This window comes from Cyclopterus lumpus, chromosome 12 (genome assembly GCF_009769545.1).
Source record: "Cyclopterus lumpus isolate fCycLum1 chromosome 12, fCycLum1.pri, whole genome shotgun sequence".
NCBI lineage: Eukaryota > Metazoa > Chordata > Actinopteri > Perciformes > Cyclopteridae > Cyclopterus > Cyclopterus lumpus.
The window spans coordinates 8314713-8340120 of NC_046977.1; the positions used below are offsets into that span (position 1 = coordinate 8314713).

At 39.9% G+C, this 25408-nt stretch overlaps 1 protein-coding gene across 1 annotated transcript in view; it reads left to right on the forward strand.

Moving 5' to 3' along the window:
* The window catches only part of LOC117740635 (astrotactin-2-like), a 227485-nt gene that overhangs the window by 83169 nt on the left and 118908 nt on the right, over positions 1-25408 (forward strand). The window contains exons 4-6 of the mRNA XM_034547153.1: positions 4878-5030; positions 22543-22650; positions 24919-25065. Of these exons, the coding sequence (XP_034403044.1) occupies positions 4878-5030; positions 22543-22650; positions 24919-25065 (408 nt within the window). The remainder of the gene's footprint in view (positions 1-4877; positions 5031-22542; positions 22651-24918; positions 25066-25408) is intronic.

Sequence of the window (25408 nt, forward strand, 5' to 3'; positions counted from 1 at the left end):
ACAGTTGTTTGTTTGCTAACTCCAAGTACCTGAATAAGCCAAATACTACCATAAATGCCCACAGGGAATGGATCTTTCTTAATAATGTTTAAGTACCATTGTTGCCCATTCACTTTCGTTTCAAGGTTTTTGCCTGGTGTAGTGACACTACAGCTGCAGTGAAGGCCTGTTTGATCTTAAAAATCAAAAGAAATGTGGTCAGGTGAATGTTGTGTAGGGTGGATGTGTGTAAGCCTATAGCCTCCTTCACTTTTTAAGACACATGTGACTGTGCTTAACAGAGAAACCTACTCCACCATCGCCTTAACATGTGATTTTTTTCTCCACGCATATTCACACTACATTCATGCACACGAAGAGGGAAGGAGAGGAGGCTTTTTCCTACTACTAGACTACGACACTTTATAAGAGAACGTTTTCCTGACCAATGTCAAGGCCTTGACTTATTCTACATCTTACATTAGAATAATAACCCCACAAAAATGTGATTGTCAGGATATTCTCTGGATCAAAGTATTTGGGATTATTTTCGAATGCAGCTGCATTAACAACCCAACACGGTATTTCTTTGAATTTTGGCAAATATGCTTCAAATACCTATTGCACAACACAAACTACATGTAAAGTCTCATGACCGAGGTAATGCATACCAGTTCTTTATACATATTTAACTTGTAATTGTTTACATTTGCTGCCACGGATAGTTTAAAGTGTCTCCATTCCATTGTCTTCTTGTTCATACTGTTTATCATATGTTAATGAACCACATCAAAGCGTTTACATTAAGCTTGTGCTATCTTTTATACTCTGTGTTGATTTCTCCTCGCGGCAAGCTGACATTATCGGAGTTCTCCATTTTCTCCGATTGAATGGGCCTGCTGCAGCTTGAATAATAGTATTGTTATCTATAATTGACAGGTCCTATCAGGTTTGTCAGTAGAAGAGATGCTGGATCATCAGCCAGTCAAAGCACAGACTGAGTTGATCCACACCCAGCGGAGCCAAAGCTCAGCGATGTTTAATATTCATCTTATATTTTCTGTAATTTCTAATTTATGTTAATATTCACTTTCCCTAGAATTATAATAAATCTTTTATTCAATGAATATAGTTTTTTTTTTTTTTTAAATCTCATTATTAGTATATGTCTACCTATTATTAGACTGATAAATGGAGCAAACTGTTTTAAAGGAGAGAGGACTGTAGTGGGAGCATGCACTGATGTGGATCTCACAGTGGTGTGAACAAGTCACTTGGGCTTGGGTGGTTTTGATGAAAACGGTGAGGATGGGTAATCCTTTGCAAGTTGGAGCCAGAACATATTGGGAATTCTTGTTTTAGTATCCGTGTCATGTGTTCAAAAGCATTTCTTCAGCACAAGGCATATCCCACTTACAGGCAGGTTTTGGTGCACACTTCAGTTTACCTCAACATAGCCAGAGGCAACAGCTTTAGTAGCTGTGTCAGCATCACAGCTAGTATGCAGCTTTTTTCTTTTCTTTCCTTCTCTTTTTCAGTCAAATCATAGTTTCTATCCTTTATTGCATTTTTTTACTACTAATGGTAAATACAATTGACTTCAGTGTCCAAAACAACAACTATATTAGTGTATCAAAGCTGTGGTATGTTGGTTAGCTTAAACTAAAAGAAATGTGGACCTCTTTGCAGTTTATGATTAATTGAAGGCAGCTGGATAGTAACTTAATCAGTTATCATCATTAAAAGCTAGACGCAGCAAGCAGTGAGCTATTAAATGAGCAACATGTCAATGAGGCGAGGGTGGCCAGTGATTTCTGTCCCACAGCTGACACTGAAGTCGAAGCCCTTAGCTGCAAAGGGATGTATCAGTAGTGGCAGTTAGTCTAATGCACAAAAAGCACACACATACAAAGTAAACTGGAGACCATGTACGATGGGATCACACCAGCGAACATGCCACATCAGGCCAGAGGCGTAAAGCGTGTTTGTGTGGGTAGGGTTAAGATGTCCTATACACAGTCCCTACATGAGATTGGTCATCAGTTAATAACTGTTGAATGTTTATTCTAGACCTTTGTCGGAACTTTTCAACAGTGTGTTTAAGAATCGGCAGGTGCAGTCGTATGCCAAAGTTTCACCATTGTTGACGTACTCAAATACAGCCATCTCTTACGAACAAATATGTTAGATCATACTCTCAACGCTCACTCAAACAGCAGTTATTATGCTAAGCGACTGCCGCTCATTGCACTATTCAATTTAATTCAGTTTATTTTGTATAGCCCAAAATCACAAATTGCAAATTTGCCTCAGAGGGCTTTACAATCTGTACACATACGACATCCCTGTCCCAGGACCTCACATTGGATCAGGAAAAACAACCCAAAAATAACCTTTCACAGGGAAAAAAAGGGAAGAGACCTTCAGGAGAGCAACAGAGGAGGATCCCTCTCCCCGGATGGACAGATGCAATAGATGTCATGTTTACAGAATGAACAGCGTAACAGAGTTACAACACATTCAATGAATATGACAGAAATGTATGAATAATGAGTAGTAGGCATGGACCTCCACAATCCATAAAACAGAAGGAGGAAGAGAGGAGGGGGTGGGGGGGCATCAGCAGGGCCACGGAGGCAGAAGGCAGGCCCACGGCGGCAGGAGGCAGGGCCACCAGGCAGGAGGCATCGCAAAAGAGGACAGACCAAGAAGGCCAGGCACTTGAGGCACAAAGAAGGAGGCAGGGCCATTGGGAAGGAGGCCATGTCCAGGCCAGGGGCTGGATGCAGGAAGCAGGGGCAAGGAGTCAGGAGTCAGGACCCATGACCAGCTTCAGACACAGCCAGGTCCAATGGACACTATGAGGCGAGAAGGTACAAAGACTCCGGGGAAGAAGTAGAGTTAGTAAGGTGCAATGAAAAGATGTACATTTTTCAATAAGAGGAGAGAGGAGCTCAGTGTATCCTAAAACGTCCCCCAGCAGCCTATAAGCCTATAGCAGTATATCTAGGGGCTCGACCACTAGTCGCCCCGCATTTAGTGAGCGCAGCTCTCTAGTGGGGACATATGGTACTACAAGCTCCTTAAGATATGCTGGTGCATCACTAATCAAGGCTTTGTAGGTTTTTAAATGTCATTCTTGATTTTACAAGGAGCCAGTGCAGATCAGCTAATACAGGAGTAATGTGATCTCTTTTTGTGAATACACTACATTCGGTCCACTATTGATTGTCATGATTTTGATGCTCATTTGATGCTCATTTGCTCAACACACCATTGCCTCAACTGCTTTAGTGTGCTTGACTCCCATTAAACATTCTGTCTGTGTTCAGGGCACGTCAAAGAGTCATAACACAGGGATTCAAAAATGTAACACACTGTAATAAGGCAAATAGCTCCAGAAAATACATATACAGCCCTTTGGCTGTGGAGAAGTCTTGATGTCTAGAGAAAAAAAACATTGTTCGACTTCCTGACACCCTCTTCAATCATGTTTTAATAGGTGTTTTGAAGAAACACCTCTGGCCAGAAGCTGGGCTCCTAGTCAACAACTGATGTATATTATATATTTGATCTAAATATAAAACAACAAAATGCCCATATACCTTGTGTTTGGTTCACTGTTAATAGAAGGTTGTGTGTTAGTGTGTTGCTTAAGCTCTGCTGTTGTTTTCTTTACATTTGCAGATAAATGCATGGCTAAACTTACACCCAAACAGAAGAACTAAAACATAGAGCAGGGTGGTTTTGTTTTTAAAGCCAGGCCACACTTTTAACCTACTGAGGATATGATCGTTTAAAGAAAAGGATGTGACCTTTTGTTGGCGGTATATTCAAGGACCAAACAACTTTGAGGACCAAACTTTTTGTTAATCTTAATTGATGCAATAACATCTTTTGACCAGAGGGCAGAAGCCAACATCTGTCCCTTAAATTAGGTCATGGTCACTTTGCATAATCTCTTGCACCTGGTTACCAGAGCCTTTTACCGCAGACATGCCGACAGCTATTCCCTGTTTGACACCACCATTATAAAGTGAGCTAACCACTAACCACCATGATTCTGAAGAGCTATGTATCATTGCGAGGATAATATTTGTTCTGAAGAGCACAGCAACACCACTGTTATTGTTAGCTTTCCATTTATAATATCAAAAACAATGTGAATACGCCTGCCTCTTCACCTTCACCCTCGTCCTCTTCATCTCCCTCTGCTCTCCTTTGGCACGCTCATTGGGATGCACAATGAGCGTGCACTGGGAGCAACACATCACCATTATTCATGGCAAGAGTATACCTCAGAGCAAGACTGACAGATCAAAAGAGGTTGATGATAGGTGGGGATAGTGGTGGTTGGGCTGATAAATGGCCCCATCTTTTGGAGATGGGTACTTATACTAAGTTTGGGGACAGAGCTGTTTTCACATTTTTGGGATTGGTTGTTTGTTTTGGGCCACAGTTTTCTAGCTTTCAGTACATGCTACATTGCAGATACATCACTTCTCTTTACAATTTCCCTCCCCCCCCCCCCCTCCTCCTCCTTCACAGACAGTTGTTTTGCAGTCATTCATCCACACTGAGCCATCAGGAGGAGTGTTGAGGCAATTTTTTATTAATTTTAATTAAAGGCCAGCAGAAAAGAAAATTGAATAAATAACAAAATATGCTTCTTCTTTTTCACAGTAAAAGGGATAGCGTAGTGATTCATGATGCACGTCACACTCTAATATCTTTCAAATAAAAAAAGACAGAAACATTTTTTTGGGGAATTTGTCTTCATGCATCTTTGTGTGTATTGTTCCTATTTATTGTGTGTTGGTCACTATTTGTAAAATATGTTTTTACTTGAACGCCTTATGACATGTTTGACATTTTCACTTTGGATCTCTTTTTCATAGCCATTGACCCAAACACGGAGTCAGTAGAGGATTTGATGCAGAGGTTCCAGGACAGTTTCCGTGTTCCCAACACGCCAACAGACATGTCTCACTACCAGCATGTCATTCACAGCTCATCCACGGGCCGCCGGAGGGTCCCCAGCCACACCAGAGGTAGGACCAAAAAGTTATACAAAAAACAAAAATGTTGTTGGCACAATGTTATGAACTTTGCTCACAAGATGATTTATAACATTTGCACATTTGTCTTTATTTTGACTGCATACGGAACAATGTTTGCTGACTTTTGGTGCTTCTGTGGAACTCAGTTTATGGTTTTGTGCAGGGCTATTTGCCCTTTTGATAAATGCATACATTCATGGGCCAGCGTATAATGTGAAATAAGCCTGAGGCCACATGTTTAAGCTCCACTCTACCTTAGGAGATGTGTAAATGTAGGTGCATTTTCTTTCCACACAGTTTCGTATCAGCCATTAACCATTTGTTTTTGGGAGGCTATTAGGGTTGTTAATTGAAAATCACTTTGTGAGTTGCTTTTTATAAAAACAATCTGGAATACCTAATTACATATTCTTTATAACGGCCTCATGTTATTCAAAGAATAGCATTGTAGATTGATGCATTAGATGGTCCAGGAGGCAGTTGATTTCCATTTATTTCTAGGCAATAATTTCAGTATGACAAGCAATACACATGTATGGGCAATTTAGATGTTCCATTTAACTTGACCTGCATATGTTTGTAATGAAGGAGAAGCCACATGCAAATACAGCAACAGTAAGAACTCTCTACTCAATTATTTGAATGTTTGACCTCTGGTTAACCACTGGGCCAGCGTGCTGCCCTGGATAATTGCCAAACTGCTTTGAGGACAATGTCACAGTTCAATTTCACAACAGATTCCCTTCAAGTAAATTTGACTTGACGTTTCATTTCCCATTTGATCTGTGAAATGTATTAATATGTAGATTTAGATTTGACTTTTAATCATGAAACTGATGTAGACACCAGATATAGCGTGTGGCGGATGATGAATACCGTAAAAAGTGACTTTAATCAGTCAGATTCATAATTTGTGAGTGGAAAATTAACTATTTGCATATTCATCAAGGGTTCACAAAACATCTAACCTTTTATATAGGCTTGTATTTATTTTTTTTAGGGTGAATTCAATGTCATAGCATTTTTTTAAAAGGGCCACTCTCCATGCACTTCCAATCTTTGTTTACATGTTTTATTATAATTGCTTTCACTCTGCTGGCTTTCTGTTTCATTAAAGTTCATTTTGGTGTACAGTTTCACATAAGCACAATTTTGATATGTGACACATTGGCAAGACCAGCCTCTTATTAGTCCTCCCAGTCACATATCTCGTGGTTGAAGAGAGTTTATATTTCTGTAAATTAGAACACTTCAGCTTTGCCTGTGCTAGTCTTATTTGCTGTTTATAATTTAACTCTAAAATTAAATGTGTGCCGGTCAAGCTCCTCACAGCCCTGTGAAGGACACTGCTGAGAGATGTCATCTCTGAGGTCTTTGCTAAAATAGTTTAATTTGCCGGCATTCAATAAGGGGTGAAAATGTGTTGTCAAGTGCAAAAGAGTAGGCTAATACTACAAACATGATAATGGGAGAAACACTTTAACTGAGGAGGGAACTCTATTAGTTGGAGTGAGGTTAAAGGCAAGTGTTAATTGATCAGAGCCAGAAGGTCAGTGTTGGATACATGAAATGAATGCATTGCCACATTCCTTGTAGTGCACCAGTTGGAGGCCAAGAGGAAAGTTGGCTGTGGTTCGGCGGATACTTTTCCAGGAAAGTCTCACCCATTTTCAAATATATATTTTAAAAAAAAAACACATTCTTTGACACCTAGTAAGTGACTAATGTTACCCGTTTGGAAATGCTAAATGTCAAATTGGATATATCCCTACCTGGAAAAAAAAAGACTTTAAATGTCATTGTAAAAAAATCAGCATATAATCCTTTTGTCTTTCTAACCATTCTTTGCTTGAAAGGGGTTGAATACAGTTAGGCACACACCTCTCAGTCATGACATACCAAATGTGGGTTCAAGATAGCATCTGAAGTCTAAGAGGACCCTTATAACATCTATAAGGTAGGATCCTAATTTAGTTTAATATATCTTTCAGAAAAGGACTTTGTGCCCTATGTTGAAGGAGAGGACACATGAGTCTAAATTCACTACTGAGAACAGGAAGTGGGCTAGTCTGCTCGAGAGGAGAGCAATTGTCCAAGACGTCTCACTGAGAGGAATTGCAGTAGGTTGTGTAGGGACATGCTGCGTGGGGCGTCTACATCTAGCAGAACACCAAATCATGTTCCAGGAAATCCACTTTTTTTCCCGTCTGAGAGAGGGGGAGAGCAAGAGAGAGAGAGATGAGGGCGAGAGCATGCCCCTAATGGCCAATCATTAAGCTTGAAGGCTGTCTGGATTGGAGATCTACCCCAGGTCTGCGTTGGAGTAGGGACAGGAGCAAATAAGAGAAACACGACAACCTATTCCTCATTGTCAAGTAAAATTGACTGTAGTTCACTAACCAAAGTACCTTTTAACTCTATTTACATCAAAGTGGAAACACACTTGAATATCTACTCACTCTACTCGACAGTAGCATTTGATTCTGCTCAGCTAAACCCTTCAGCTGTTCATCTACTCCTCGTGTCCACAAGCCTGCGCATTGAAATTGTGCTCTGTGGCGACATTCCTTACTTCCCTGTCAGCATGTATTGCCCTAGTTTCTTGAAGCACCATCTTATACCTGGGCTCTCTGAAAATGTTGGCTCATCCACAGAGTGTCACTACCTTCACTTTCCAATTCTCCCATCTTGGCCGCCACTCTTTGGATCTTATTTGGAGGATACTTCACAAAGCATGATCTGGGAGAATGACAGATTCAAAATTGCTATGAACATGCATCATGTATCAGATACATGTGTTGCACATTGATAACAATTATGTATGTTACCAAAAGTTATTAAGAGGTTCATTGTACCTGGACTGTAATCTCATATTGCATCCCATGAAACATGAAAAGCTGTGTTACCCACTTAGATCAAGCTCAAATCCTCTTTGGTGGTGGTTGTCTACCTGCAATGCATTCTAGCCAGATATTGAAAAGGTGTCAACAGATCTTGTTCTCTAAACCGCAGACGTAGTTTATAGATGGTAATTCATCAGTAAGGGGGATTAATAACGCTACAAATGTTGGCGAAAGAAAAACTGTAATGACCATATTCACAGATGCCCCTAGAACTCTCATCTCAAGTTGTCTGAATGAAAGGAGGGGTTGAGGGGTACTGGAGCCGATCCCAGCTGACATTGGGTGAAGGCGGGGTTCACCCTGGACAGGTCGCCAGTCCATCTTAGGGCATATATATAGACAGACAACCATTCACGCTCACATTCACACCTACGGGCAATTTACAGTCCAATTAAACTACATGTCTTTGGACTGTGGGAGGAAGCCGGAGAACCCGGAGGGAACCCACGCTGACATGGGGAGAACATGCAAACTCCACACAGAAAAACTTGACAAATGGTGGTCTGCTCATCTAATCTTCAGCATCCCACCTTTTTATATGATATGTATGACCTGCCATCTCCCCCTGAAGATCACCTCTTAAAAAACGACAATTAATGGGTCTATGGGTATCTAATATCTAAACAATGTTTAGCATGTTATACAGTCGCAGGACGCTACTTAGAAGGTTACTGCAACTACTACACTGCTGCCTCTTCTCCTATATTTTTAGGGGATTTTGAAACGGCTTTTAGGACTGTAATAAAAACCTCTGAGTGTGTCCCATAAAGGTTGGAACTCAGCATGGGGAAAATCAAGGTTTGATCCGGATATTAGGCACATGAAATGCTTCGTGCAGCCACTCGTCTTTTACCGACCTGCCCAATCAATGATCTCTTTCTTGCCTCAGAGAAGTTGTTGCATTGTGCTATCAAAGTCAGCAGATTGCTCATGCCATGTGAAGTTAAGAGAGTGATTGGCTTTCATCTTTTGTTCTTTGTGGAGTATTTCATTGCAATGGGATCCACACAAAAGCCCTTCCTCAACAACCCTGTGGATATATGCCTTTTTCTATGAACACTGGTGCTAATGATCTGGGATTGACATGTTGTTAGCTGCTATTGGTTTTCTCTCTTCCCTCTGTAGTTTGAAATTTGATTCTAGTTTTCTTTTTTTCTATATGTGTCTGGTTACTTGTTCAGTGCTTTGATTTGACCTGTGACCTGGCTATCGACTTCTACATGGCAGTATAGGTGCTGGGAGTTGCAGTTGATGTTGATTGACTGGAGATGTACGTTCCTTACTGCCTAGATGTATGGTCAGCATTAATAATTGACCGGTTTGAATGGGGGGGCTTTGCTTTTGTGTCACACTACCCTGCACATTGCAGTGCATAGCGTCTGCCATTTGAGTTCTGCTTGCTCAATGTACTGTACACAGTAAAAAGAGTTGCGGGTGTTAAGAGGCTGTTTGCTTGCGTCATTCTGTCAAGCCAGTTTGCAAGAAAATTGCTGTGAAAAATATTATATTTCATATTTGTGTAAAATTACAACATTTTAGTCTTGTCTTGCTGGTGTAAATAGCATTTTGTTAGCATTTGTAAATACGAAGGAAATTGTGTTAATTGATTGCATATTCTGTGAAAACCACATGAACTGTGTTCATGGTACAGACCGCAGTCAACTGCTGATGTGCTTCTTGTGTTTGCACATAACGTTTTTTGGCATAAAAGAACTGCTCTACCCTCAAACATGTTTGGATAAGAATCTTCTGTGAAAGATGGAGCCCCTTTAGAAGGTGATGCCTGTGTTTGTAAAACGATGGTTACATTATCTAGCCGTCATTGTTCTCGTGTAGCCACCTTTCCCGTAAAACATTTGAAGTGTTGTTGTTTTGTTCAAAATTAAGATTTGTCTTTCAAAGCGCACTCCCTCATTTGCATGTGCCTCTACGCATGCAATTCCCTGCTGTGGTGTTAATGTATTTCCATGTGCTGGCTAGGAGCTGTGGAAGTTTTTGATGTGTCACAACGAATACTTTGGCTCATTAGGATGTGGATAACCTTATGGTTATTATCTAGCTTTTCTCCTATTTAATTGACGCTTTGAAGTAGCACATGAAAGTACTGCGTGCTGTCTTGTTTGTGTGTCTATGTGTTGTGTGTGTGTGTGTGTGTGTTTGTGTTTTGTGTGTTCTTTGGTGCTTGAATTCATTTTGTGCTCAGCTCCACTTTCAGCAGTCCTCAATCTTCACTGCAGACCAAACACAGTGATTACAGCTGTGTGTCTGACGCCCCGGGGCTTCTCCACAACAGGCCACAGCTGAACTACTGCCAAGTCAGGGCAGTGTGTGACGAGTTGTGTGTGTGTTTGGCGTGTGAAAGACCTAAAGAGACAGAAAGGAAATACAAAGAGAGTCATGCGGATGTGTGTCGAACTTCTCGCAAATTTGAGCTAATTTTTAAAGTAATTGTCATTTTTATTCACTTCAGATTTCAAGATCCAACCAGATTGTAAATTTGCAGGGTGCAAATTATTTTTTGGAGGATGCTGAACAAAAGAAAACAATGAATGAACATTATGAAACATAACTTTAGTAGTCATTGGGCTAACCCTGTTTTTTTAACACATTGCTAAATTAATTTAACATCCTACGCAACATACATGTCACCAGATATTACAGTTTTTGATATAGATTAATATTTGTGAACAATACTTGGGTGAACACAGTCAACTCATACAAAATGCCTCAATTATCAATATGCATATCTGAAATAAACTTGCACTCCTGATATACCTACATCTTAATAAAATCAATATTCACCCTATTTAGCTATTCTCTAATCCCAGATACTGATCCTGCACTGTGAACCATCTCGCCACCCAAAAAAATGACTTGATGCTCATCTTAGCTCTCTCCTTATTGAAATCTTTTTCGCAGGATTTCTGTCCATGTGCCATGTGCGTTTAAGAAGGAGAGTTGCTGCTTAATGGGGTGTACACACTGAAGTTGGGCGTGCCCACCAGTGTCCCTCACAGAGAAAGAGAGGTGTGATGCCGTCTGTTGTACTCAAGCCATCTTCCCAGGGAACGTGGCCGGAGTTCAGTGGAGAGTGTGGTAAATTGTTCTCAGTTAATGATTAGGAACAATATGAAATTGTTTATTTTGAGAAGTGGGCCAGAGGATTAAGGTGCATCTAGTGTTGACACATGCAAGGGATGCAGAGCAAACAGCCATGCAAAAGGGGGGTTTATCCCCTGTCACAGCCAGCCATGCCTCTCCTGTCTGGCTTAGGCGAGATTCAGGAGCAGCTGGTGAAGTGATCCTTTGGTTCTCATTGCTTAAAGGTCACCGTAATGAAGTTGGGCTGTCTGGGCTTGAGCTGAAGCGGGATACATTTTCAAAATTGCAATTTATGCACACACTACTGGTCATTTGGACATTTTCTGTCAACACTGTATCCCAGAAATGATGTCTTTAATCCACTAATTTCCAACTGCGAATCCGTTTTAAAGGCAACGTAGATCATGGTCTTGGTTTACTACTGTCAGGCTGCAGTAAATCAACGTTTAAACGAAACCACAATAGCATTACCGAAGGGATTTCTTTCAACCACATCGATTTCATTTGTCAGCACGACGTCATTGAGTAGCAATGAAAACAGGGTTGTTTTCTCCACGTACATATGTCAGATCATTACCGAATACATTACTTCTCCACTGTTTTGACTATGTGTTTGAATGCCACTCATATATCAAATGCAGGTCATGTTTAAGACTTTTTTTTAAACAAAGCCAAAACAGCCAAGGATCAAGCGGTTACATTTGCTGGTTGCAAATTAAGAATGGTTCTTTACAACCCACCTTTAAGTATAATCTGTCCTGTCCACACGTAATAGATGCAAATAGTCTGGGGAGATGTTTTGTATGGCGCATTAATGCTAGAGTAGTAGCATTAATATTCCCATAGTTCCTTGAGTAAGACACTGAAGCCCCAGTTGGTTGGGTTGAAATGCAGAGACCAGTAAATATGTAATGTGATATTTGTAAATGTCCCCACTGTGGGACTAATAAAGGATTATTGTTATTATTATTAAATCAGTGCCACGTTGACTGATGGCTATGTCCACGGCTTGTGCAAGGGATTGGCATTCATTTCTGAATTCAGTGTTGGGCTTGATAATGCTGCTTTCATTTGGTTGAACCCATTGGAACCACAAAGGGGTGTCACAATCTAAATGGGGCATTTTTTTTTACTTGCAGCTTGGGCTTTTTGAGCAACTCTTCTAGTTGTGATGGGAGTTGTAGCTCAGTGAGTCACATCGGTGCTGATACATTTTTTTTTTTTTTTGCACCTTACACAAATTTACATTTACAGCATTTTTCCTTTTATCTTTTCATTTCAGGATTGCTTTTAACATTTTATTTCATGGGGGCACGGCATGAATCATCCGTTTCTGGAGCTATTATCCTGACCTTTTAAGTCCCTGCGAGTACAGTACCAGATTGTCCTAAAGCCAGATCCACTATAAAATATGGAAGTAACTGAGGAGCCTGAAGATCAGAGCTTTCGGAGTTACAGTGCATATACTGACAAACTGCTAAATCAATCCTCCCCTCGAGGAGTTATAAGTATGACCTTCTGGTTTTCTCCCTTTTGAAGTGTGTTGTGGTGCACAGTCAGCTTACTGGCTGAGAGCACCAGACCGTGCATATGTATTCTTCAATGCTTTGCTGGGGACTGAATGCATCTTCAGTGACTGACAAGATGATGGATTCAAACTCCAAAAAAAGATGAAAAGGCAAACAGTTTAACTCATCACTGTCAACTTACCATGACTAAAGATACAAATATCACACAGACAAAAAGAAGTGTGGAAAAGCAGGGCCGTCATTTCTTTCAGACTGGATAGCTACAGTGGCCAAGCAACACCTTTTCGGGTGACAGCTGCCATCCGATGCCACCCTCCAAGCCTTTGCCACAGCACAAGCTGGTTGATAACATGTGAGAAGACAACATGCAGCCAGGTGCCGAGGGTCACTGCATCTGAAATCACCCTTAACAGCTGTCACACCTTTTCAGCAATCCCATAACTGAGATTCCTGAGATTTACCATTTGCGTATTAGCTCCAAACTGGCAGCTGTGCTCTTGGTGCAGGCGAGGTGCAATAAAATGGAATATAGAGGTGAGTGTACAAACCCTGAGTCCACTTTAGTACAAGAGCCAAGTGGTGCCTTGTTAAGCCTCGCACCTTTTCAAGTCCTATCTCTCCGGTATGAGAGGTTACAACCCATAAATTTAGGCTGTAAAATGTGTCGGCATGGCTTATATTGTGATGCTCTCTGTAATAATTTCCAGCATACCTCGGTTGTTTATGTATAATAAGTGTGTGTGTGTGTGTGTCTTTTAGAAATGCGCTGGGCAACGACGACGTAAAATTGTATTGATCGGGATTATTTTAAAGAGGCAAACCGTGCAGTCGGAGGCTGCGATATTAGAAATGAAATGACAGTTACAGATGAGGATCTGACGTATCTGTGGTCTCAGACTGGGAAAGACAGAATAAAATAAAAACACAGGTTCTACCTAGATTTCCTCCCATCTCTCTGATTTTCTGGCTTTCACAGCTGAACTTTTCACTTGGCGCAGCGAGCCAGAGATGGAACGGCCCGGCCCTTCCTTCCTGATCCTGACCCCAGCAGCCGGTGCTTGTGTTTCACCAGAATGGAGCCATATTTCTCAAATCTTCCTTACATACATCGGACTTGCAAGGGCAGAATTTACACAATTGTTCTTAATAATCATGATCTCAATTTTAAGTCGGTACTTCAATAAATCACCTCTGGCCAGATCCTCCTCAAATTGAACAACTTCAATAACCCCTTGCATCGCTTCACTGTATACATTTTGCATTTGCATTTTCATTTTCATTTTTATTTTATTTTTTCATTTTCATTTCCTTTTATTATTTAAATTCTTATATTTAATATGGCCTGCTATTTTATTTTATTGTATTGTGTATATATTGTAAACATGCTTGCCGCTGCAACAAAGAAGTTTCCCCCCTGGGGATGAATAAAGTATATCTAATCTAATCTAATTGACACACTTGAATTCATATCACATAGATTCTTTACCTATGTCTCCACAAATACAACACGATATGTATGACTTCTGGATTTTGCTTTCGCAGCCTCTCAGATGCTGTCTTGTGCATTATAAATCACACATTTACATACTCCCTCTTTTGTATGAATGCAGATTGCCAGATTGAGATATGTATCTTGCTGGTACCAGAACTGACTGCTGAATGCAGCTGTTCCTTAATGTGATTACCAGTTGCTGAGCCATGTGGGGACTGGTGGTGTTGTCAGCTTTATTTACTCACAAACACATCGTCGCAGGCATTTGTGCTCAGGCGCACGTGTGGCATGATCCTTTCTATACGAAAGCATTTACACATTACAGTTTACACGCACACCAGCTGACATGTATCTGTAAGTGGAGCAGCCACGAGTCAAGACACTTCGTCTTGGAGTTGTGAGAGCTGTCAGCGTCACATGCACACACACACACACACACACGAGAGTACTTCCTCATGCACATATTGTATTTATTAAGACAAGAGCATGTGAATGCACACGCTACCTGTCAACAGACATACCGGCAGATTCAAAATCAGACTTGCTACTCTCTTTTATGAACTATTTTCCTCCCATGCTGTCTTCTTTTTTTTCTTACTTACCTGTGAAAGATTTTCTTTTCCTCTCTCAACTGTCTCGCCTTCTCACACTTTCCTCGATTCGCATGTCTGTATAATTGATATGTGTGTTATCTTTGAAAAGCTACACTTAACCTGCTCATTTCTTAAGGTTTAGAAATATTGTACGGCATGTTTGGAGGAGCGCTTCAAGTGACAAATTCATGAAAATCATTAAAAAAAGGCAACACAGTCATGTATTGTATATCCATAATACATAACGGGTACAAGGCTGCCCTTCAAATTCAGGTTCAAGCACCTGTATCGACAAACATCTGTCCAGCTGAAGTGTTTTAAAAAGAAGACTGTGTGTCTTGACTGGCAGTTCAACTCAATGGGTGCTGTTCTGTAGCTAACCTGTACAGTATATATAATTTATTGCACAATGCATACACTATTCATTTTAGCCTTCTTTGCACTGCCATAACACTTTGGCAGCACTGTAGAGTTGCCAATCAGACAGGCACCCAGTACATAATTTACCTGCTGTGTGTGTGTGTATAGTTACTTACTGTATGTTTGTTTGTTTTGTGTCTTGTTTGTCTGTATATGCATTGATCCTGAAAGCAATAACTCTATGTTCCTGTTTACATTTGTCGACACTGCATATGGGTATAAGCTCTGACAGCTGAAGTCAAATACATTGAGACATTTAAAGAGAATAAAACAAAAAATGTAAACGACTCACACTAGCTGTTTTAATTGAATATTTTTGGGGTAAATACAGTATAGTATAGGTCTATCAGAATGATGTATGCCCTTGTGAGAAGATGATTAGCTTTCACTATTCAGATTGAACTCATCACCTAACCTCCCTGCTTTCCCATAACCTTTAATCTCATTTAATAATAATACTAATCTCAATTCATTCTCATTACAAGAAGGATTGGGAAACTATCTATTTCTCTCTCTCTCACCCACATATGTGTTTCCCCTGCAGTCACGCTGTCTGTCTTACTTTCTCCTTTAAACCCTTTTAACACCAAATCACATCATTCTTCATGCTTTATTATTTAATTGTGACATTTCATTCTCCTTTTGCCTGCAAAGCTTTTGTTTATAGCTTTGGTCTTTCTTTTCCCTTTCTCTGTTATTGTCTTATTTTTATTCATGTGCTCCCCCTATCTCTGTCTACTTTCAATTATAAATGTGTGTGTATGTGTATGTACGTATATACGTGTATATATATATATATATATATATATATATATATACTGTACAAATATTATATTTCATAATTTTCAAATTTGTTGGTACTTGGATTAAAATAACATGCTTTTTATTTAATTTTGGCATCCAATCCTTTCTGTGACTAAACAATATGTTTCCTTTTTGTCTGCATTTTTTATCTGTATCCAGCACAACACTCTGAGATGAGGTGTTACATAGTCTGAGAGCATAATACATTTCCTCACAGAAAAACACTGTTGTCATCCTTGAGGAGGAATATTAATGATAACAGCGGGTGTGTTTGCCTTATCAAATGCTGACTGGGAGGAGAATACAGTGAATAATGTATATTTCCAAGAAAGTATTGCACCATTCCTAAGTGTTGATTGGAAGTTTGATTTACGTCAGTTTCTATTTAACCGTAGATAACTTCAGGAGGGAAGTTTGCGCGTTGGTTGAATGCTCTACTGTAACTAAAGGCAAAACCGATGGAGGCAAAGTCGAAAATGTGAAAAAGACCTAGAGCACTCTGAGATTATCTAATGGACTTCAGGACTGTGAGAGGATGTGTGAAAGTGAGATTGGTAGACCCAAGTAATTGGAATTTGTAGTACTGACTGGGGTTTAGCTTTAGTGTTCTGGGAGTTGATGGTTTTATGGGACTTGGTTTGGAAGGCATGGAGGAGAGAAAAACAAGATCAACACAACAGAAAATTAATCAAAGTGGAAGAAACATTGTGCAAAAGGATGAAAAGCAGTGAAATAGAAAAGACCCAGGGACAGACCTTTGCTCCTTGTTTCTGATGTATTCTCGCTGCGTGTGTGTTATTTATCAAACCTATGCCTGGCTTGGTTTCCACAATTCACCTGTCATCTGGATCAAACACACACACACACACACACAAACTGTGTGTATTTTTGTGACCGGTGTAACATTACTCTACCCTTTATGCATATGTCTTTGAAGGAGGATAACGCACATGACAGGAATCTATAATATACACGTGCTGTTGACTTTATATTCCTCTGTGTTTACCAAGCTTCATTTCTAGGCGCCTCTGCAAATGTGCACTTTTTTTTGTTACTTGCAAAGACCTATTCAAATAATGGTTTGAAAATCTGGCCAGCTTTCTGTTCAAATCTGCGTGACAGTAGACAAAAGGTGAACACGTCACAAAAGATGTGCTCGTGAATTGCACAAAACTGCACAAAATGTGTTTTAAAAAACGAGAGAACAATTGCTACACTGACAGAATAAGAGACAGCAATATATGTCATAATACCAAATAAAGAGGGCACAGAGAGTTGTGGCTGTGTAGTTATTAAACATGAAATATATTTTGATGTTATGACACCTTTATTCATTGAGGTGACCGTTTCTTAATTTTGTCCATATTTCCTCCGTCTTCCCATCATTTTTACTTCACCTCAGAAGTTAATGCATTTATTCCAACTAGTCAGACTTCACAATTCATACACCATTGATATGCTTTGAAATGGCAGACTTACTGAATGTAATGAATAATCCTATTTCACCATTACAATATGATCACTCCTGGAAAGCAGCTCGAAGGCTGCCCAAATCTTAGATTATGTCATGAGCTCATGCTCATGCTTAAGTAAATTAGACGCTAATCTGACACATCTTGACAGTGCAGATTTAATAGAAGCCTAATTTGTTCTTTTTCATGTATATAAATCTGCTCCAGAGCTTAAGTAGTAAATGACCCACGCTCCTCTACTGTGTGTAGATTACAGTAGTTTATTTATATATTGGTGGCAACTTTTTACTGTCTAAGACCTTAAAAATGGAGTCGCATTTTTTTTGGACAGCCCTCATTTCACAAACATGCTTTTCTGGGTTGTGTGTTGAGGAAAATAGCCAAAATTAAGTTATTTATGTTTTTGGCCAAACTGAAAATGTCATGCACACATTTATTTCAACGTGTGCTCACTCCCAACTTGTCAAAAAAACGGCAGCTTTGTCGGTGGCCCTACGCTCAAATCTGTGTAGCTCTACATAATCCATCCTAATTCACAGCGTTGAATTATTTTAAATCAACCACAATTCTTCAATTTCACACACGGGACACATACACCAATGACCCATTCGTCCTCCCCGGCTTCCTTTCCAGGAAGCGCGCCAGGCTTTAAAGCCATTTGTTGGGATGGAGACGTCTATAAATTATCTTAAATAGCCTTGGCCCCGCTTCCAATGCTGTATCCAGTTCTCTTTATACATCCATGCTCCCTACGCAGACTTTGTCACTGTTTATGCTTACGTCACCTGATTTCCTTCTTTTACTTTGACGATAACTACGGCCGCGGAGAGCGGCCATAGTTTGAGGCATATTTGCCCTATTTGACTTCTCTGGAGTGAAAACAGGCGGTTTATTTAATCCCAGCCATATGTTAGGGATTATATTACAGGGCATCCTTGCCCCTTTCACAGATTTAGGATACATTTTATTGATAACTGTCACAGCCCTGAATGTCCCAGGTTACATCTCATTGAGGACACCCTCCGATAATCAAGTGGTAACCTTTTGAAGCCAATAGGGTGCCCAGTCTTATCTGTGACACTGTGAATGCATACAAAAACACGTTCCGCTTACTTACATGGACACATGTCTGTGTATAGAGGGTCAATGAATTCAATAAATGTATCATTGTATGAAATATGGAGATATTTACAGTGTATTATTATAGACTAAATAATGTTTTTTTTTCTTCAATAAATCAAACTTCATTTCATGAGATGTCAAAAGGTGAGCAACTAATACATTTACGCTGATCTACGAATGCGCCTTTGTTCTCCCTTTTTTTTAAATATGTATTTATATTTATATGTTTCTGTCTCTTCCCCTCAGTCTGACTTCGTCTCCATCCACCACCTCTAGGGCATGTACGAACACGTCGCATATATTCAGAACCAATTTTACACCACATTGCCCTGGCGCCGCTCTCCAATCCTGCCAGACTCTCGCACTCAAAAGCCAACTCGACTCTCGACCTGCATAAGTGCACCCGACTAAAAGAATAGCTCCGGCTTTTCCTGCCAGTACTTTTTACACCGACTTAATAGAACTTTTAATCATGTCTAAAGTCTTTTATGGTGCGGGCACATTTTCATGAGCTGTGACATATTGTTTATGGAGTGAGTAAAGGGGGGGGGGGGGGGTTTACCTGCATTGCGCTGCAGTCGCACAGGAATTATGACGCCGTCCAATGAACAAGGAAGAGAGAATATGTTGCTTTATCATTGAACATAAACACATTTTAACAAGGACGGTACAGTATGACATGGGCGTTTTTTAAGGAGAATTAAAAACACGCTGATCACTTGGTGTATTCCACTACCAAGTGTCATTAGTAAAAAGCTAAAAACAACCTTTTTTGTCTCTTTGTGATTATACCAATTTAGAAAATGTGTATTTACTTTTGACTCACCCATGAATAACTCACCCATGACTTCATAGTCTTGCATTAGTGAGGAATCATGTATCCCGATCTACAACTGTTACATTACATTACATTACATGTCATTTAGCTGACGCTTTTATCCAAAGCGACTTACAATCATGTTACATTCATACACTGTAGACACAGCTACAGGGAACAATGCAGGGTTAAGTGTCTTGCTCAAGGACACATCGACTAGGGCGGGGATTGAACCACCAACCCCCTGATTGAAAGACGGACCTGTTCCAGAACAGCAGCTTGGCTTTAAAGCAGTCATTGCCTCACATATCGGTCGCCTGTTAGATTCTCACTTTAATTTCTACTTCTTCAGGATCTGAAATTTGATATTGTCATCTTTGGTTTTTCTCAACCACTAAAAAGATTGTGCTGTTTACAAACTCTCACACAATTTGTGCGGTATAATCCAGCCTCGATTACCCAGTCGTATGCTCGGTACAACGCATGCATCGTAGCTCAAAGGCTTGTGCGAGACCATTTCATGCCGGTGTTTTGCACAGATTGATGTGTTTGGGAAGTGTTGCCCATCAGAGTGGATGAATGAGACGTGGGTTACGCTGCACAACTTGTGTGTAGTTGGTAAAGGGAGGTTTTGAGAGCCCCCATTTATTTTATTTTGATCAACACTTGTTTATCTGTGAATGTGAGAAAACAAAGTTGAATTCAAGAATTCAGGTAACGGGGGCTCCATGGAGCCACTTTTAATGAGTCAAAACGTCATTTGCAAACTGGGAGGACTGGGACACATTCATCAAGAGACATGGGGTCAGATTAAATTGCTTTATATAACATGCACAATGTCAGGCTTTCGAAAAAAAGTTATACTGTTGAGCTTTCTGCTGTTTTATTGCTTTGCTTTTGCTGCTTTGTCTGTCAAAGCACTTTGTGAACTTTTTTTTTTTTAAAGGTGCTGTATAAATACAAGTTATTATCATTGTTCACATGAAAAATGAACAACTAGTTGTGTAAACGATGCAAAACGAGACCTTACGCATTGTTTACGTGTGCGCTCACTCTCAGGGGGGTTCCTTCTCACTTCTGCAGACATCTACGATCTGTGAGTGGAAGTGAAGGATTTTAACTTTTATTGTTAACTTGTGACAAAAATTTACTTTTAGTAAAGAAGTGATAAATGTGTTACTTGAACCTTGCAATTAAAAAAAACATGAGTGATGTTTTTTTCATTATATTTTTACTCACTAACATTTTACTTACTAAATGATCTGCATTATTACTATACACAACTGCCAACTGACAGCACTTAGACATCGAACTATAACCTATAATTACCCCGATGGGGGTGAAGCGTTTGCCTCTTACAGAAGAGTAAATATGTATGAGCCACATGTTATAGATCACGGTGTTGACATAACACACACTTTTCTTTTTTTCTCTCCGTGCGTCCTTGTTTGAGTTCGCCGTCAACAGGTGAAGCGTTCCTTCACAGATGCTCCTTCACAGATGCTCCTTCACAGTCAACAGAAGAGCATTGATTTTCTTTCAGCCCATTATCCCCTTTCCACTCTGGGAGATTAGGAAAGTGTAATCACGGGGATCCGAGGGATTATACAAGCAAAACATATGTACAACCATGAGGGGAAAAAAAAAGATTGATGTTATTGGCATAAAGTTCTGTCTTCATGGCGTGACTTTGGCTAAATTACTGCTGGTGAAAAAATGTGTCCGGTGATTTAAAGTAATAAAGATATTTAACAGAATCTCTTTGGTGGACTTCTTAGAGCTGACTTATAATGCAGTTCAACGCTGTCCACTCATTTGAGGTTATTTTAGATTACTTATTTATCCATTAGTGGCTTAACACTTTGCAAATCCCTGGCAATTATCACTTGTGGCAGCCCTCGTGCATCCGGATGTGTGTTTTGATGTCGAAGTGGCAGCACAGCACAGACAAAGCCTCTTAACTCGCACAGCCACGCTCTTGCTCTCACACTTGAAAACAAACATGCGCACTCTGGGGAAGTGACCCAATTTGATCACCAAATGAAGCTCCAGAGACTTGGTAACGATGGACACATTACCAACAGTGGCCAACAGATCAGACAAGGAGGCGCAGGAACGAGAGGTGGAACTTCTTACTTCCTCAATAGAGGTTGGATATAACGGCATTTGTGTTGTGTTATAGCAACCACATTTAGATGGAAGATTTTGTTATCTTTCAGGATTTTTACTACATATTGCCATTACAAATGATTCAGTAAAGTTATGATCCCCACCCATTCCCCTTCCTCTCACCTTAACGTATAACCAGTCACAGGTTTATGATCTTAATTTATTGTCCGTCAAAGATGAGGTCAAAGCAAGCTAATTGAAGTCTGGGGGCCTATTGGGGGAAAAAAAGAAGAAGAAGCTTGCAATCAAAGTTTGATGAAAGAATCCAATACAAATAAAATGTGAGGTCAGTGTTCATTATCATTAATGTTTAGTTCAGCAGTGGAGTCAGCATACTGGAGTTCCTCAACGTTGTAACCCAAGTACTCTATCGAACCTAAAGTTGATCCACGGAGAACACCAAAGGAAATGGGGCAAGAGGGAAATATATGCTTCTAAATACAACTGAGCATCTTTCGTTGGAAAATAATAGTTGCAATCAAGAGCAGAATGTGTAATGATAACTCAATATTACAGGTGAAGTATTTAAATACTGCATTTAACTGTTCACTACAAGTTTGAGTCATCGTCATGAAGCAGTTTACTGACTGCAATCATCAATAATATACTAATATATGTATCTCAGATCTCATAATAATGCTTTGTAATTCAGAGGACAACTCTGGGTTCTAGAAAATTGTTCATATTTGTCATCCATTGCGATCTGAAATAAATACTGCATTTCCCTAAAATGTGAATGCATGGAAAGAAGAATGTTCTGCACACAGGTAAAACAAATTAAGCTTATGAATTTGATCAATTTTTCACATTTATTTTTTTAAGGGAATACAGAAATTCAGATCGCAATGAATGACAAATTAATGGTTGGCATTTTAATTTAATTGACTTTGAACAGCATGAATAAAATATATATTTGCAGTGCCATTATCACAGTGGCCATGACTAACCCTTGTTGAATACCTTCAATAACTTTGACCTTCAATAACTTTGACTCGGCATAATTGTATCCTACAATTATTTGTTTGATTAATTCTTCTCAAATTTCTTTCAATTTTTCTCCTATTATCTTGTCACTGCCAGCCCCTGGAGGTGTGTTTGGTCCTCAAGGGGAATCGGGGTCGGAGGCTGAAGACGACAGCCAGATGAAGTTCTACACAGAGCAGCACAGAGGACGGAGGCGCAGCAAAGGTGAGCGTGAACGCAGGTGGAAGTCTTTGTATATTGTTATCAATGTGTTACATTTTAAACACATTACCGTGCACAGGGGGACGCCTTTTATCCAATACATACTGCTGAGAAGGCAATAAAGTAAAAAGCGAATAATATACAATAAAACGTTTTGGAAACAAATGAATTCAAACCGGACCCCGGTTGAATACGAGCCCGAAGCTGAGTGAAATGAGGCTAGACATTTCTGGAGTCGTCAGCGTAGCTGGAAGTAGGAAGGAGTCATGCACATTCCCTGTGGGGTTTAAAGTGCTCTTACATGGCACAGCTCAATGACACTCAAAGCAGATATATGAGCTGATGTAAATGAAGGCTCAGTGATGAGCAAAGCTGAGTCATATTACTTTGATGGGAAGCATGATTTTAACGTCCGTTCCCACATAGTGATATGTGATGGAGAAAACTGGATTTGTGTGTATGTGAGCGAACGACCGAAATAACATGAAACGCAGAGAAGTCGTCCGTATGTTCACTTGGGTGTCCATCCATATATATTTAGTGATTGTAAACGTGAATGAGAATGCGGGTAAAGATAGAACATGTACGTTTATGAACACAAAAGCCTCTCAAATTGGCTTTATAGACTCCCATTAATTTAGTTCAAAATTAAATACACACACAAACATACAGCGAGTATGTATTGGTTGTGGAATTTTAAATATCTAATAATCAAAGAAAATGGTTGACTGTTCTCATTTAAACAAATATATATATATAGAGATACTAAATATAATTATTATATATAATTATTATAATTATATATATATATATATATATATATATATATATATATATATATATATATATATATATATATATAAACAATTCTAAAATATCAGCCCTTGGTTAATGGGATCTATAATTGTGTTCTAGGACTGAGAAAGACATACGACCCATGATCGTGATCTGCTTTTAAGTTACAGCCCATGTAAAAAGGTTGTTCTTTCTATAGATGACAGGAAGAGGGACTAATTAGAAGGAAGAAGTTCAACTTAAGTTTGAATCTTTAGTATTGCCCTGTGTATTCTATTTGCTTGTTGATTTAAACATATTTGTGTAGGTGTTTTTGTTGTTGTTGTGCGTTTCTGTGACGAAATGAGCGCATGGACTAGATGTTTGGTTTGTGGCCATAAAGTAAGTGTTTGTCATTGTGAGTGTACATTCCTTTGTCCACTCAGTAGGCTTTTATAGTAATTGAGGGACCCCTTTACAAGCCCAGTGACACCACCCTCACTCCAAAGGGATTAGCTGCTCTGCCACTTTCCCCGTGGACAGGTGTCTTGTCCCTTCCCGGCATCGTGACTGCCATAGATTCATTATTCTAACTTTGTCTTCCTGATTTTGACCTTGAGCTGTACTTCCAAACTTCTGATGGGATTCACTGGACTCTCCTGTCACAGGGGCTTACTGATTAACGTTGTTTCCAGAATGGGGCGTTTTTTGCCAATTGAATTTGCACCATTTGCACATTGCGATCAGGGATTGATAAGATCCCACTGTACGGTAGTTATTAAATGTATCATGTGTGGATCTGTTTTTCTGAGGCTAGCTACTTACTGCTGATACATTACTGCATCAGCAGTTCAATACACGTCACTTAACCAGCACAATCATTTGCAACACCTGAGTTCCACTGCTTGGGCCAGGAAAACAAGAATAGGCCCACGACTATTACTATTGACTTTTCTAACAAACCTGCATAGTGCATGGTGCTCACTGGGCACCCCATCCCCCGAAGCCTGCAGATTCGTAGACATTGTATATGTTATGGTGTAACAGTTATCACTGCTGCATCCCTATCGCATTGCAGTCGGCCTCCTTTCAACATGCTTACTTCTCTCCCATGATGAATATCACTAGACGGAGGTTAAGCGGCTAATTTCATTCCCTGCATCTGGCTTGGAAATGGGAGCCTTGACAGAGCCAAAGGGCAACCAAAACAACCAATCCATAACCCTGTCAGTGGCAATAAGATCATACATCATGCTGGTGAAGGATTCTGGGATGCTCTGCAGAAGCACAGGTATTCTAAGTCGTCCTTTTTCCTGCAGGCGAGACTTGGACACATAAGACTTTTGTGTTATGTGTGTTTGACGTCTCCTGTGTGTGAAAGTACTTCCTGTCAGGGAGGTTCAAATACAGTCGCGTGTTTGAGACCCTGATAAAAATCACAAAACGGCTTCTGTCAAACTGTTCACCTTTTTTTTTCTCTCTTTTCTCTTCCTCTAGGCCACCCACACAGTCCTCTGAATAAGGTCACTCTGACGTTGATTACCATCAGCACATGTGCCATTGCCATTGTCTATGCTACGCAGGATTCCTGCCCTCTCACCGTCAAGGTCACACTCCATGTGCCTGAGCATTTTGTTGCAGATGGTAAGTGCAACACATTCATTAGACCTTGGCTGAATATTCAGCTCAAGGATAGTCTAAACCAGCCAGTTCTTTTGTGTTTAGCCTTATATCGGTTTTGTCATTTTTTGTGCGGGGGATTTTTGCACTAGATGCAAAAAACCCAAAGGAAAAATGGGAAAGGGAAAAGTCTTGGTCCCCGACGGGACACCCACTAAACTCAGTTGGAAGACTGAAATCACGTATCACTTTTGTGACAAACCCCCCGACATTGTAGTAGGAGATACTGTACTTTACCTTGGGCAATGCTTAGCTTTGTGTTGGAAGCTAAAAAAAGGATATAGATTTGTGGAGCATGTTATCATAA